At 48.1% G+C, this 15,251-nt stretch overlaps 3 protein-coding genes across 3 annotated transcripts; all 3 read left to right on the plus strand.

Moving 5' to 3' along the window:
- Positions 1-679: 679 nt before the first annotated feature.
- Positions 680-5,335, plus strand: V8C40DRAFT_248160 (glycoside hydrolase family 71 protein). The gene is made up of 2 exons (XM_083216482.1): positions 680-5,139; positions 5,204-5,335. The coding sequence occupies exon 1, from the start codon at positions 1,143-1,145 to the stop codon at positions 5,061-5,063; it is 3,921 nt and encodes a 1,306-aa protein (XP_083072167.1). The 5' UTR covers positions 680-1,142; the 3' UTR covers positions 5,064-5,139; positions 5,204-5,335.
- Positions 5,336-5,483: 148 nt separating this feature from the next.
- On the plus strand, positions 5,484-7,237 carry V8C40DRAFT_248162 (uncharacterized protein). Its single transcript, XM_083216483.1, has 3 exons — positions 5,484-5,689; positions 5,770-6,462; positions 6,573-7,237. The coding sequence occupies exons 1-3, from the start codon at positions 5,685-5,687 to the stop codon at positions 7,201-7,203; spliced, it is 1,329 nt and encodes a 442-aa protein (XP_083072168.1). The 5' UTR covers positions 5,484-5,684; the 3' UTR covers positions 7,204-7,237.
- Positions 7,238-9,053: 1,816 nt separating this feature from the next.
- V8C40DRAFT_280153 (uncharacterized protein) lies at positions 9,054-14,069 on the plus strand (the record flags this gene model as incomplete). The annotated part of the gene is made up of 8 exons (XM_083221356.1): positions 9,054-9,692; positions 9,749-9,822; positions 9,853-9,915; positions 9,949-10,033; positions 10,064-10,182; positions 10,213-10,359; positions 10,390-11,243; positions 11,301-14,069. The coding sequence occupies 8 exons, from the start codon at positions 9,054-9,056 to the stop codon at positions 13,826-13,828; spliced, it is 4,509 nt and encodes a 1,502-aa protein (XP_083072169.1). The 3' UTR covers positions 13,829-14,069.
- Positions 14,070-15,251: the final 1,182 nt, after the last annotated feature.

Raw genomic sequence — 15,251 nt, forward strand, 5'->3', positions numbered from 1 at the left:
GGACTCGAACATACAATTTTTTTAAGAAATATATACGGGAAAGAAAAAAATTGCTTACAGGAAGTCATGAATTTTGTCTCTCATATTAATTCTATTTTATAAGCTACCTTTTAAACCAGAATTGAATGGTTTGTATTACAGAGACTATCCCAAGTCATGCTAGTATTGGCAGATGTGTGTCTCCCAATTTTCTTCATTCCTTAGTCTCCTTACGTAGGATTTAGGAACGGATAGGCTATTGCTTTTCCACTAATAGGAACACGAAATACCCAGTCAACACATTTCTCCGTCCGGCCAATTAAGGTCGGGTTTTAAGCTTGGCCGATACTCCTTGTATTACTGAACTAGAGAGTTCTTATCTTAGTCTATAGTCGTCCCCATCGTAGAATACCAGCTTTCTCATGACTCAGGCCTGATGAACATAAGCGATGGTTACCGGGGTTTATTTGCTTTAATCTCTAGTACATTGTTGCATATATAAGTCTGCAGATACTGTAGTGTTATGAGATTTAGTAAAATATTAATTGTCGGTCAAAACTTTGCGAATGATCAAGGCCAGAGTTTCTCTGTTGACAAAATTACGAATGGTTGGTAAACCGGAGATGCTTCTTACATAGTGTTACTTGTAAGGTTATGAACAAGGTAAACACCTAATTCAACAGCACTAGGGTATTAGCCAGGGACCTGACAGGACCTTTGGGGCGTCCTCAATGGCTCGGTTAGACTGAGATTTAAAGATCTGATTTAAGCACTATGCGCTAGGCTAGCGTTGTTGCGTCTTATGATATTTCGGTGTTAATATGTCCGATAGTTCTGAGACTGGGAATATTTGCATCTTTTGGTCGTTAGGTCTGATATCTTCCATGCTAATAGTTATGGGATGATTACAGTTTGATGTCAGCAGCATGCCTAATGTGCTCAGCATGCTTGATGTGCTTTCTCGTGAGAGATTTCTTTGTATCCCTTCAAGGAAGAGGGTATTTGTATTTACAGACAAGATAGGTGAAGAAATGAGGCTTGTATATAAGAAGAGGCTGTCCTCACTTCCAGCAAACTTGCAATGCTCATGGCATGCAGATAGTCTCCTTTAGTCCTTGCATCTATAGCTTCTCGCTCATCTCTTTTGCCAGAGACGAAGCATCATGAAGTTATTCAACACTCTAGGCGTCTTGACGGCTGTGCTGGTGCCCTGCCGGGTACAAGCAGCCGCCGTCTTTGCGCACTTTATGGTGGGCAACGTACCAACATGGGGAGTCAACGACTGGGAGTCCAACATGAGGCTGGCACAGGCGTCACATATTGACGCTTTCGCACTCAACATGGCGTCTGGTTGGCCACAAAACGACGCATCAGTGGCCCAGGCATTCCAAGCTGCCGAGGCCGTGGGCTTCCAGCTCTTCTTCTCCTTTGACTACGCCGGCAATGGGTCCTGGCCCATGGATGTTGTGACGAGCATGCTCAACCAGTATGGCAGCTCCAGCGCACACTTCAAGTACCAGGGCAAGCCGTTCGCCTCGACGTTTGAAGGGCCGGCCAACGCCGACGACTGGAACACTATCAAAGCCAACACGGGATGCTTTTTCGTGCCCAACTACTCGTCACTGGGTGCCGGCCCGGCCGTCGCAGCCGGCGGAGGCGTTGCCGATGGACTCTTCAGCTGGGCGGCATGGCCATATGGGCCGAATAACATGACGACGTACGTGGACGCTTCGTACCGGCAGGCGCTGGGCGACAAGCCCTACATGATGGGCGTGTCACCGTGGTTCTTCACCAACCTGCCTGGCTATGACAAGAATTGGCTGTGGCGTGGTGATGACCTCTGGTACCACCGCTGGCAGCAGGTCATGACGGTGCAGCCCGAGTTCATTGAGATCATCACATGGAACGACTTTGGCGAGTCGCACTACATCGGCCCGCTCGACGACCGGCAGTACGGCCCCTTTGACGTGGGCAAAGCGCCCTTCAACTATGTCGAGAACATGCCCCACGACGGCTTCCGAGCACATCTCCCCTTCCTCATCGACATGTACAAGGGCGGCCAGCCAGCCATTGGCCAGGAGTCGCTCGTTGTCTACTACCGCAATACTCCCGGGGCGGCATGCGCGTCAGGAGGCACGACGGGCAACACGGCTAGTCAACTGCAGATCGAGTTCGAGCCGTCTGCCATCATGGAGGACAACATCTTCTTCACGGCGCTTCTCGAGTCACCGGCCTATGTCGAGGTGACCAATGACAAAAACCAGCTGCTTCTCATCATCCAACCCGAGGAGTGGGACTATGTGCCCATGGGCGGCGTCGGTATCTACCATCACAGCGTACCCATGGGCCTGATTGTGGACGACCTGGCCAACTACCAGGCCAAACTATATCGTCCGCCGAATACCGCGAGCGACATCTTTGTCAACATGGACATGGCCATCACCAGCAAGTGCCCCAGCGTCATAACCAACTGGAACGTCTTTGTGGCCTCGGGCACCGGCAAGAGCAGCAGTGCCAAACAGCCGGCGCCCATCTCACAACAGGTCTGCACATCAGGGTTCGCCATCTCGCAAGGAGGCGCCTTCGATGAGCTCTGCCGCTTCACCTGCTCCCACGGCTACTGCCCCCTGGGTGCCTGTGTCTGCACCAACACGGGCGCCCAGCCCGACATGCCACCGGCCACGAGCCAGCCCGGCTTCCCAGCCAACGGCGATGCCAACTACGGAGGGCTGTGCAGTTTCGCATGTAATTTCGGTTTTTGCCCGTCTGACGCCTGTTCCAGCACGCCGCAGCCGCCCTTTGTCCCCCAGTTCTCCCCCTTTTCAGACCCGGCAGCTACGGCGGGTGTTGCGGCGTTTGATGATGAGTGGAATGATCTCTGCCAATTCACTTGCAGCTTCGGCTTCTGTCCGATGGCCCGCTGCCGGGTCACGTCGACGGGCTTCCTCAATGTCCCGCCGGCGCCGAACCCCGATACCCCTGGCGAGGCTCCCGACGGCGATGATTTTGGGCTCTGTGCCTTTGCCTGCTCTCGAGGTCACTGTGTAGACCCGTGTGTTCGAATATTTGCAATCTCCTACAACTTCGACCACTGCGATCTCCCGAAGAGGGTAGCCATCGCAAAGGAGCTGGCCGTTGCTGTCGACATGGCGGATATGGCGGCTGCCCAGCCCGACTTTGGCAACTATTACAACGCCTTCTTCCCGCAGTCACTCCGGGATCAGAGTGATTTCCGGCAGCAGACTGCAGACAAGTTCTCCAGGATGAGCAAAATGCTCTCGGGACAGCAGAGCGACTACCCCATCAGTATAGATTGTGATGACACCACTGATTTTTGTAAGAAGAAGTATGTGGCGCATATGAATGACAAGACCAAGACGATGAACTTTTGTAAAGCCTTCTTCAACCCCTCGACTGATCTGAATGCCAAATCAGCCACTTATACGGCAGAGTTCCTCACGGGACAATGCGCCAACATCAATTTGCGCAATGCACAGCGCGCTGGTGCTGCCACGTTGATACATGAGATCACTCACACTTCGACGGCTATGCTTGGCGGGAAAAGGACACTCGACTATGCCTATGGTTTCAACGGTTGCTCGTGGCTCTCCCAGAACGTGTTCAAGCGTACCTGCATGCCCTACCACAGACAAGACAGTACAACCTATACCATTAATCGCGACAGTGACGGGAATGAGCTGCCTCAGGACCCGAATCTTGCGGCACGCAACGCTGATACATACTCCCACATTGCAGCAGGCATCTACTTCGAGAAGACGTGCAACAGGGCGCCGCCGTTCCCCGACCTGCCAAATCCGCCGTCTCTGGCACCCGATGCCTGCCCATACGTAGACGACGCCCTCATCATTGATGACAGCGCCGAAGATGACGATCCCACCGAGGCGGCCAAGAGCCACGTCGAGGGCATGGTGCACTTTGGCGACTCGTATGCGTCGGGGATGGGCACGGGCACAACATCGGGCGACTCGTGCCGTGTGGGCTCCAACAACTATGGCGTCCTGGTGCAACAGACCTTCCTCAATGCATTCTCTGATCCCATTGATTACCAGGGCATGTCGTGCTCGGGAGACACTGTCGATGGCTTCAACTCGCAGATCGACCGCTGGAGCAACGCCGACAAGGCACGCATCGGTACCGTCACCATAGGCGGCAACGACCTGAACTTCAGTGACCTCGTCTATTACTGTGTCATCACGCCCAACACGGCCCGCCTCGGCAGCACGAACCGAAATAGCTGCGTCGAAGTTGAGAACCAAGCTCGCCAGTATATGGAAGATACCAGTAGCAACGGGCTGCGCGCGAAGCTGACGGCGGCATACCTCAAGACCATCAACAAGAGCCCACGTACTGACTTCCAGCTGTACGTGACCAGCTACCCGCCCTTCTTCAACGCCGATACGACGACTTGTGATGATTCGTCCTTCCACTACTGGTGGGGGGCCTACAAGCCCATCTCAGACTTCCCTACCAACCGCATCGTCTATCTGACACAAGACTTGCGAACTGAGCTCAACGGGCTTGTCGCTCAGCTGAATGGCCTCATCCTGGGCGCTGTTCAGGACGCCAACAACCAGCATGGCGGCAATCGAGTGCACTTTGTCGACGTCGTGCCCTCCTTTGACAACCACCACTGGTGCGAGGGCAGCACGCAGGAGCCCGATCCGAGCAACCCCAACACTTGGTTCTTCCTCAGCGGCTGGCCCGATCTCGGCTTCGACTCGGCGTCAGAGGAAAACGATGAACTCAAGGCCCGTATTGCCGCGGGTCCCATCATCTTGCCCGACGCTAGCAATTGCGAAGCTGAGCTCGGCTCCCAGCCCGACCCCTTCGTCAAAGCCATGTGCCGTATCAGCCAGGAGATTCACGACGACCCTCAAGGGCCGCAAGCCTTGCGTTTCGCCCAGGCTAACGCTGATATTGCCGCTGGCGACGTTAGCAGCCAGAGCATCCCGTGGTACTTGCTCACCCGCACGGTCAAGACATTTCACCCGCGAAGTCCGGGTATGGCCGCTTTTGCCGCCGCTGTCGTTGATGCCATTGAGACGGAAGGCCAGCTGAACTAGCCGTGAAATCCAGTTGTCTGTAGATATACAGTGGCTTAAATGGTTTCCCCCTATGTTAAAAACTTGATTATCCCAGCTGTAGATGGTGAATTAGCATCTCTAGTATATACTGTAAGATAGATGTTACAAAAGCGCGTTACCTAGAGGAGTGCCCATATCATGGACGTACATAGCTTCCCGGGATAGAATAGAAGAAGATTTTCTCTGTGTGATTGTATTCATATCTTGCAAAGCAATAGTGCCGCTCAATTTTTGCGTGAAGTGTTGCAACTTTGGGAGGTGAAAAGGGAGAAGCTTATGATGGGGTTGGATCGCCAGGGAGAAACGACGTCAACAGCGGATGACTAATATTTGATGACTGAGTTTCGGCGACTACATTAAGTGTGTTCTGACAAGCTGTGTACCTGTTTAAAGTCCGCCGTAAATAAACGCAATGCTGTTATAATATCCATGGATGTCTCCATGTAATATCTTAGTGTTTATAAGGCTAAACTTAGCGCTATATAAGTCGGAGACTTTTTCTTCTTTTCTGCCTTTCTCTTCTTTTCTGCTCTGACAGACATTTCTACTTACAGCGGTCTCGTTGACTTCCGTTGTACGGAACGATACAGCTACAAGCTCATGGCGTACATATAAATGACCCTGCTGTTAACATTAACCTGAGAACAAATACATGTACTGACATTCTATTCTCCTTCAATACTAGTAACACAACTGCAATCCCGCAGTTGGCTTTGGAAGTGAACGCCAGCCCGAGGCTATCATTGACCTTGCCATATGACATCGAGTTCACCCTCCGCCGTATAGATGACAACACAGACCGGCCCTGCATTGTCCGATGGAGTCCCGGCGTAGAGGCTTTCTCAGCCGCAGGTCTCGAGCTTTGGCGCCACACAAACCATCAGAACGGCGACTCTCTGGTACGAGTCCAAGTCGACTACTCCGATGGCGCGAAGCTGGCCGAGGCCACCCCGCGCCTCGTCGTCCAGGGCAGGGAACCCTTTCTGTGTGAGCTTTGGCCCGGAGGGCCCGGAGGACACGTCCGCTTCACAGCCCCGTTACATGAGCGCTACCACAAGGGACTTATCGAGGGCGAGCGCTATGATCTAGTCTGGCCGGGCGGCGAGGTGGCCATGTGGGATTGGGGCACGAAGCGTGAGCACGTTGGCCGGGAACTGCGGGTCGACGCCGGCCAACCGCCGCTCCATGTGCCGGCGGGGTGCCGTGTCTCTTTTACGGCGGCTGCCGAAGCCGTGCCCTGGCCCGGGAGAGCGGCGTGTGAGGCGAGGGACGGCTTCCTGTTAGCCAACGTGGAAGAACGGTGGTGGAGAAACCAGCATTTATGGCAGCAGGAGAACGGGGCAAAGCGTCTAGAGGCAATCGCGGAACGAGAACGAGTGTAAGTTTTCTATCTGTTTTGAATGCATTCTCCATTGTTCTCTCTCTCGTCTCTCTCCTTTCAAAATTTTGTTTCTGACTTGAGGCCATGTGAAAATGACCTTCTGCTAGTCCGTCAACGCCTTTCATCAGTGTCACTCTCGAGTGCCCATCGACAGTCATTCATGGACATTCCTTTGACGCCACTCTCAAAGTGACATACGGGGGATTTGTCTCTGATAGGCATGAGCTGGAGCCCACAGAGCGCTGCATCACCTTACATACATATGATTTCCAATTCCCTAGTGGTCTCCGCGAGGGCTTCCGTCTCTGGCGTCAACGACGGCTCGAGACATCGATTAGCTCGTACGATGGCAACAAATGGGTTGAATGCCGCATCCTAGACGACGATGCTTTCCTGATTGCCGACGACCCTCCCGTCGACGTGCGGGTAGGTGATGATGTTGACAACTTTGTTACTCTCCGGGCTGGTGAGACGTGGACCTTGACGAAGAGCTTCGACTGGAGCTCGCTTCCTGACGACACTGTTCCCGGCGATGTCTTTTCTCTCGTGTTTCAAGGCACCACCGTGGATTGGTGGGATTGGGGGAGCCAAGAGCACGAGCATCGAGACACAGTCGTCAAGTTGCCGTGCTGGATCGTCGGACCTGTTGTCGACCTGACGAATAATGGGGGTCGGCCGCGACTGGTGGTGCCAGGATCGGCGAGAACAGCCGAGTTTACAGTAGTCGTATCAAATTGAATGGCCTAGAAGATTGTAAATTACTCGACAGAGCCTTGTTCTGAATGTTAACTTTTAGAGACTCACAATTGTACAGAATAAGTCTAAACAACCGAAAGGTTGCACATAATTGTGTATGCTTCCCCTAAGGCGTAATTCTAAGCCTGAAGCCTTGCCTTCCATGCATTCATCGTAAGATACAAGCTTGTGGCTTGTGACAGAGTCTTCACTGTTCCAGCTCAGGTGCGTCCGTACTTGCAAGTAAGCAAGGGGTTCGGGATAGTAGCATGTCTTATACAAGCCAGTTTTCTGACGCAAGGCGCCCGCTTCTTCTGTCTATTGACTAATAAGGTTGATTTCCCTAACTCAAGTCTTAAGTTGGATGTCAATTGTGGTGAAAAAAGTGGCTAAATGACGTCCTCATAGCGGAACTATGGCTTCATAGCAGAACTATGGCTTCATAGCAGAACTATGGCTTCATAGCAGAATAAGGCACGGGAAAGTAAGACACGGAACCTCGCGAGACACGGAACCTCGCAAAACACAGGATAAGTTACACGGAAAATCTAGACACGGTGAAGTCCGACACCGCAGAATTACACCGCAAAGTTCATTCGTGACCATCCGACGTCACTTATACAGTTCAAAGTTAGACATATGCTTCTTCAGACTGCAAACGAAGGATGCTCCTTACATATAGCTCAGGTATTTAAAGGAGCAATTGCTACGGTCGAGGAGAAGAAATATGGGAGCCCCAACTCAAGCAAAGTAATTCCCCCATCTGTTTTGTATACATCAGCCAACTTGCCAAACAATGAAGTTTACCATTAGCGCGACCATCCTGGCTCTTGCCAATATCGTCTCAGCCCAATGGGCCTGCGATGCTGGCTTTCAATGCGGATCAACCATTATCCATCGTGGTAAGTAAGCCTTTCCTTGTATAACGTATCTTTATCATCGGTGCTAAATCGTGTCCCTATATAGATGACAGTGCTTTTTGGGTCCAGAATCTCAAGAACGCAGAAATCGCCGTCGGGAGAGCTGGTCAGGACCCTTTGTGGGACCTCTTCCGTTGCAATTCTGATCGAACCGTTTCTTTTGTGCAACATTGCCCAGGTCGGTGTATTTACACTGGCAACCCTGGAAGGGATAGATGTGAAGGGTACGTGCATCATTATCCAAGTATTATATTGTCACTAACCAGTTTACTAGGTAGGCTTTGAGCCAACTACATGTACGGGGTGGGTGTTGAATTCATCAAGGGCCCCCACCTAAGAAATAGTCGGGTATCTTTGCTTCAACAGCAGATCACTTGATGGTTAGAGTCTTAACAGAGTTTTAACTGCTATTTAACCTAGCTTAATTTGATACAACTCATAGTATTCATTTTGAAGATAACACATCAATATGATAGCCCTAAATTTTCTTGCCCGCCAGTTAGGAGTTCGTACTATCGCCTAGGGGATGCATCGTGTCAGCTAATTTGGGCCTCATTAGTTCCAAATACGGGTCAGGTAAGCGAAGAAATATGATGTCCACCACGACACAAGTTGGCTTGTATGTCTGTAGATTGATGAAAGGCGTAGCTACCACTGAAATGGTTTGCACTCAACGCGGTTAACGGATCGACAGAGACTATAATTGTCCCATAACCAATGGTCAATGAAAACTCTCAATCATCGAAGTTCAAGGATAAAATGAACGACCAATTCAGATGTGCTTATGCGGATTTGCTCCTACAATTCTACTGGCCAGTTGACAACCCCGCCAATGCCCAGCCACTCATTTGGAGGCAGCAGCCGTGAGTCTTTAGATTTCATCTTGGATACATCAAACGAAGTTGCGTTGTTGGACTCCAAGCGATTTGCGCAATGTTCCTGAAACATCTTTCTTCCAAAGTAAAGGAAAAGCTCCCTCGCCATCACAGCAGATCTCGCAGCCCATCGTTAAGAGAGGGTCCTCAGCCAAGTCTTCAGGATGTTCAAACAAGCACATCTACCCCGAGCGACATATCATCGGCTCCTACTACGCAGGTTTCGCAAAGCCATCAGTCTTTACCCATCTTAGAAATCACCAAACCAGCAAGTACACAAGGGTTTGAAGTTCAAGACCACAACCCAGATTCTACTCTAGATCCGGCACCAGATTCTCGTAGCGAAAAAGAAAAGTTAGCACCTGAGACGATATGGGATCGTGCATACGATGCATTAAAAACCGAGGATGCTGCATTGGTACAAGCATACGAGAGAATTTTATCGAGCAGGCTTCAAAACACAGAAGTCCAGGCCGACGTGAATGTCATCAATCAGCATGACAAGGAGAAGAGAAGGAGTCAAATGCATCAGCTAGTCAAGGACGGTTTGGACAAGATTTCGCAGGAAACAAAGGTCAAGTCACTCGTAGGTTCAGTTTTACAAACGGTCAATCTCGCCCAAAATATCGTTTCCGAAGTAGTCAAGGATGTGCCACAAGCTGCAATTCCATGGGCCGCAATCTGCCTTTCACTTGAGGTAAGATAGCAGTATTCTGTCAATTAGTAACATCTACTGATGCAACCTCTTTGTAGCTCTTAACAAACCCCATATCGCAGACTGAAGCCAATTGTAAAGGAGTTAGCCATGTGGTAGAGCAAATGAATTGGTACTGCGAGCTAGCTGGGCTTCTTTTCAGCGAAAATTCCGGTGGCGGCACTGCTGGAATCCAACAGGAGCTGCACGCAAAACTCATCGATCTGTACAAGAAGCTACTTTCATTCGAACTCAAGAGTATATGCTCCTATTACCGTCATCGAGCCCTTATCTTTCTAGGCGATCTCATCAAGCTGGATGATTGGGAGGGAAATCTCAAGGCCGTTCAAGAGGCCGAAGCCTTCTTCAATGAGCATGTCCGCGTGTTCCAAAGCGTTGACCTAGGACAGGACGTGAAGCAACTCGTTGCTCATGCAAAAGACGAAAAAGAATACCGAAAGACAGATGACGACAAGAAATGTCTGAGAGATTTGTACATCACTGACCCACGAATGGATAAGAGCAGAATTGAATCAACCAAAGGCGGGTTGATTCAAGACTCGTACCGTTGGATCCTTAACAATTCGGAGTTCAAAACTTGGCTCCATGACGACGACAAGCGGTTGCTCTGGGTAAAGGGCGATCCGGGCAAGGGGAAAACAATGCTTTTGTGTGGTATAATCGATGAAATCAAACGGAGTGCATCACACGCAAATGCCATTTCATTCTTTTTCTGTCAGGCCACCATCCCAACAATCAACAACCATCTGGCCGTTTTACGTGGCCTCATATGGTTGTTAGTCGAGCAACAGCCATCCCTCATTTCTCATATAAGAGAAAAATACGATCCTGTTGGCAATGAACTATTTGAAGGACCCAACGCGTGGTACAGTTTGGCGAACATTTTTCGCAGCATTCTACAAGATGAGAGACTAGCCACGGCGTATTTAATCATTGACGGCCTCGACGAATGTACTACCGGTCTGAATGAGCTCCTTGCCCTCATTAAAGAAGTCTTGCCTTCTAGAAATGTCAAATGGATTCTCTCTAGTCGAAACTGGGCAAACATTCGGGAAAGCCTTGAGGATGCCGGTGCTGAGGGTGTGAATCTCAGTCTTGAGGTGAACGCCACCGTTGTGGCAGCTGCTGTGGATACATACATTTCTTATAAAGCATCCAAGATACCACTCTTGAAACATGACGATGAGTTAACAGAAGAGGTGTGCAACTTGGTACGAGAAAAGGCCAACGGAACCTTCCTTTGGGTGGCAATCGTTTTTCAAGAATTACAGCATATGAATATCCATTACGATGACCGCGAATCTGTGTTGGAGCGGTTGAACGGACTACCAAAGGATCTTACTGAGCTCTATGATAGAATGTTGCATCAAATCGGACGTCTAGAAAAGAGAGAGTCTGAGTTATGTGAATCTATCCTCGGAATCACCGTACTGGCTTATCAGCCTTTGCGTCTCCAAGAGCTAGCAACTCTAGCAAGCTTCAAAGGGAATCTCACTCGACCATCCACGCTTCAAAGCCTTATACATAACTGCGGTTCTTTCTTAACAGTCAAGGACGAAATCGTCTACTTCATACATCAATAATCTAAAGATTATTTGACAAGCAACAGCGCAGCGCAATCTACCCTGTTCCCAAATGGCATCAAGGAGATTCACCACAAAATGGCTATGCATTCAATCAATGCTATGGAACAGAAACTATACCGAAATATCTACAAATTGAACGATCACGCAATTCTTATTGCTGATATTAAGACGCCTGAGCCCGACCCATTGATCTCTCTGAGATATCCTTGTTCCCATTGGCTTCAACACATCTGCGACTCAATTTCCAATTCGGAGAAAACACATAATCAAGTTATTTTAAACGATGCCAAGATATTAACATTTCTGAAAGAACACATCCTTCATTGGCTCGAAGTCATGAGCTTGATGCGAAATCCGCCGGGTGGCATTCCATACATCAGCCGTTTGGGGGGCTTGCTTGAGAGACACTCTTCTAACAGCGAACTTTCACAATTGGTTTACGACATTCGTCGGTTTACACAGCACAACTCATGGATCATCTATAATGCTCCGCTTCAAATATACCTCTCTGGGATTCTATTTAGCCCCAAGCTTAGTATCGTGAGAACTCTTTTTGAAGAGAAATTACTGTCTTGGATTACAACGAAGCCACTCGTTGGAAGTCATTGGAGCCTTCTTCTGCAAACAATAGAGGTCAAGTCCTTGCTGATCCCAGCCGCAATCTCAAGCGACAATAAGATCGCAATGGTCGATTATGATGCTCATGAGGTAAAAGTATGGGATATTACCTCAGGAACGCAAATCCGGACACTCAAATGTAAAGAATTAATCAGCCAGCTCATTTTTTCGGGCGATTCTAAACGCATTTTGGCAGCACATAACGGCCCTGTTATTTCATGGGACGTAGAGTCCGGTGCTGTACATCGTCAAGCATGGTCTCCTGGTTACAATTCGTCTCTCTCCAGGGATGGCATGTTTTGCGCTTCACATATATCTGATTGTACTATTCAGATTCAAAACTTGGCTACAGGAGCACAGGTATCTCTTGTAAACGACAGTTATGATTACCAAGGGGAAAAAGACAAACAATTAGTGAATCTATCGAATAACGCTAAGTTTCTGGCATTTGGCTGGGGTGAGATAACCATATGGGACGTGGTTGCACACAAGGAGCATATGCGCCTCAACACGTTACATGTAGGAGGGCGCCTTCAAGTCTGCTTTTCAAGTGACTCCGAATTCATGGCATGGGAGTCAGGCGCTGTTCAAGTTTGGAACTTGGCTACGGAAAGGGAAATTCAGACCCTTCATAGAGGAGGCCATTATAACACCGAGCCTTTCACATCACTCGAGTTCTCAACTGACTCTAAGCTCCTGGCTGGAGGGTGCTGGGGTAACATTTGGATTTGGGACTTCAAAGCTGGTACCATACAGACACGTCTGGACATTAGAGGGCAGCTACCGTGCGGCCTCGCCTGGTCTCCAAACTCCAAAATTTTGGCATCAATCAACTTTCAAAATATCACAATATGGGACATGGCTACTTCTGCAGAGACAGAGGATGTTCAAAGCACTAATGATGGAAATGATGACTATTTAGATCTCTCGAAAATCACATTCTCATATAACCCCAATCTGGTGGCTACAATTTCACAAACAGGCATTATCAAAGTTTGGGACATCGCCACCAATAGAGATGTGGCGGAATTTGTGAAAAGGGATCTTGATAAGAAAACGACCTTTCCGCCAGACCCCAGGTTTTTATATGAGGACAACGAACAGCAAATAACTTCAGGGCCACAAGAGACGGGATTCTGGAATTTTTCGGGGTACAGGCCATGCAAGCACATCACATTTTCGAATAGTGGCGAATATTTCGCTGCAGTTACAGATGACATCACTATATGGAAGACGTCCACAGGGGAAATAATCTTCCAGTCTATAGTCTTTAACCGGTATATCGCGGCAATGGCATTCTCCAATAATGCACAGTACTTCAGCCTTTTATTGGCAGACCGGAAACTGGTAGTGTGGGATATCTTTACTGGTGATAACGTCATGTATGTCAAGGATCATATTTGCGAAAACGATGATGGCGAAGAGTGGTGCAAATGCGACATCTCTAAACGCCTTTACCCCGGCGGCGATTCATCAGTGATCGCCATCTCCAACAATGGCAGGCAAGCGCTTGTTAGGAGTCCTTTTGGGGGGGATATCTGGATATCTACCATGGGAGAGAAAAAAACCAGACTCATCATTGGAAGCATTACTTCGTCGACCTTCGGATCTAGAGAATCGTATATTGAAACGACGTGTGGTTTAATTAACATTAAAGACCTTCAGACTGAAGACGAGACGCCGGATAGTTACAAAACCATAACTTCGGAGCAACTTCGTTTTGAAGGATACGGTTTGAACGTCGGTAGGAGCTGGATTACTTGGAATGGGAAGAAAATTCTATGGCTGCCAGTCACTTATCGTCCACTTTCTTTGGCGCCTGATTCCATCAACATATCTCCTCTTGGCATCTCCATTTCTGCCGGTGAGAATACTGATATGGAGATTAGATTTTCCGGGCCACCCCCAGCATAGCCTTTTTATAAGGGAGAAAGTTTATCACATTGGTGGTAAACGTTGAGAGGAAGACATGGCGACAATGGCTTACCGAATATTCTCTTGAGATCGGTTGAGAGAAAGAGTATCTCTAGTACAAAAGATGGATTAGCACTTACCTGTGAATAGTGCAAATATATGTATAAAACTACGAAAGTGAATTCAAGTGTATTATTACGACCCGGCTCTTAAAGTCGCGACAATAGGCTAATAGGTTAGCTAGACTAGATTAACTTTAATCCCTTAACTAATTAAAAAAAAATTAAAATATAACTTTTTAATTTAATAATAAATTAATAAATTATTTATTAATTTAAAAAAAAATTAATATTTTATTTATTAATTTAATTTAAGTTAATTAAATATATAAATTTACTTTATATTACTTATTAAAATACTTAAATAGCTAATTATTATTAATATAATAGTATTTAAATTAAATATTTAAATACTTCTTTTTATAATTAGTAATAAAATTATTTATTTATTAATTTAACTACTTTACTAATATAAACCTTAGAATTATTCTAAGGTTTATCCCTTAGGAAAAGTATTATCTATACTAATATATAGATACTGGTTCGTTATATATATGCTATAACGAGGCTATTACTTCTAGGTGTCGTAATGACTAGTGGTGGGATTTGATTCGACAGCTTTGGCCGCCGAATCTCTCCTGTAACATGCAGAGCGTAAAGTTAATTCCCGATTCCGTAATTGACGTCTGTCATCGCTTCCTTGCGTTTCCTACGTGGCTCTACTCTGCTATTGGAGGATCCTTTTCCATCAGGGCGGGATGGTACAGCGTGCTGTAGACGGCGAATGCGGGACTGGTGGAGTCGCAGCCGTATTTCACAGTCGCCAACTCATCGTCGCCGTCATCAGAAGGTCCCGGGCGTTTACAGGGGGTTTCGTTGGCAACCTTACGAGTACGTGTAGAAGTTCTCGGCGAATTCCGGTTCGTCTCCATCGTCGTATGGAATTCCACATGTTGAGTCCCGGTCATCGATAATATCCCAGGCTTTTTTGTTCTCAAGCTGTCGCAAGAACTCTTCTAATTCGCCTTTGGCTTCTTCCCGCTACGATCACATTGAGACTCGGGGCCCGGCGGCAAATCGCCAGACGAAACGGTAAAATTGCTTGGGCTCTATGCCCAAGTCCTATCTGGGTTTTGAGAGATGTATTCGCTTCTCTTTCACATGTCCTGCTATTAATGAAGCGTTACTGCTAATGTATCTGTCGATACTGTCGGTGAGAGTAGAGCCGCCTTTGGGAAATAGATACCTGAGTGGGCTGATGCAGCTTGGCTCTTTTCCTCGGCAAAGCCGTTCATTTTCATTATTTCTTCGCTAATCCATGGATTCAATAGAGGTAAAATCGAAGGTATCATTACTTAAGGTAC

The sequence above is a fragment of the Trichoderma camerunense genome (assembly GCF_050948025.1).
Source record: "Trichoderma camerunense strain CBS 138272 chromosome Unknown V8C40scaffold_11, whole genome shotgun sequence".
Lineage (NCBI taxonomy): Eukaryota > Fungi > Ascomycota > Sordariomycetes > Hypocreales > Hypocreaceae > Trichoderma > Trichoderma camerunense.

Coding starts and splice junctions, on each gene's coding strand:
- V8C40DRAFT_248160 (XM_083216482.1), top strand. CDS start 1,143: ATGAAGTTATTCAACACTCTAGGCGTCTTGACGGCTGTGCTGGTGCCC.
- V8C40DRAFT_248162 (XM_083216483.1), top strand. Junction 6,463..6,572: donor ATCGCGGAACGAGAACGAGT/GTAAGTTTTCTA, acceptor ACCTTCTGCTAG/TCCGTCAACGCCTTTCATCA.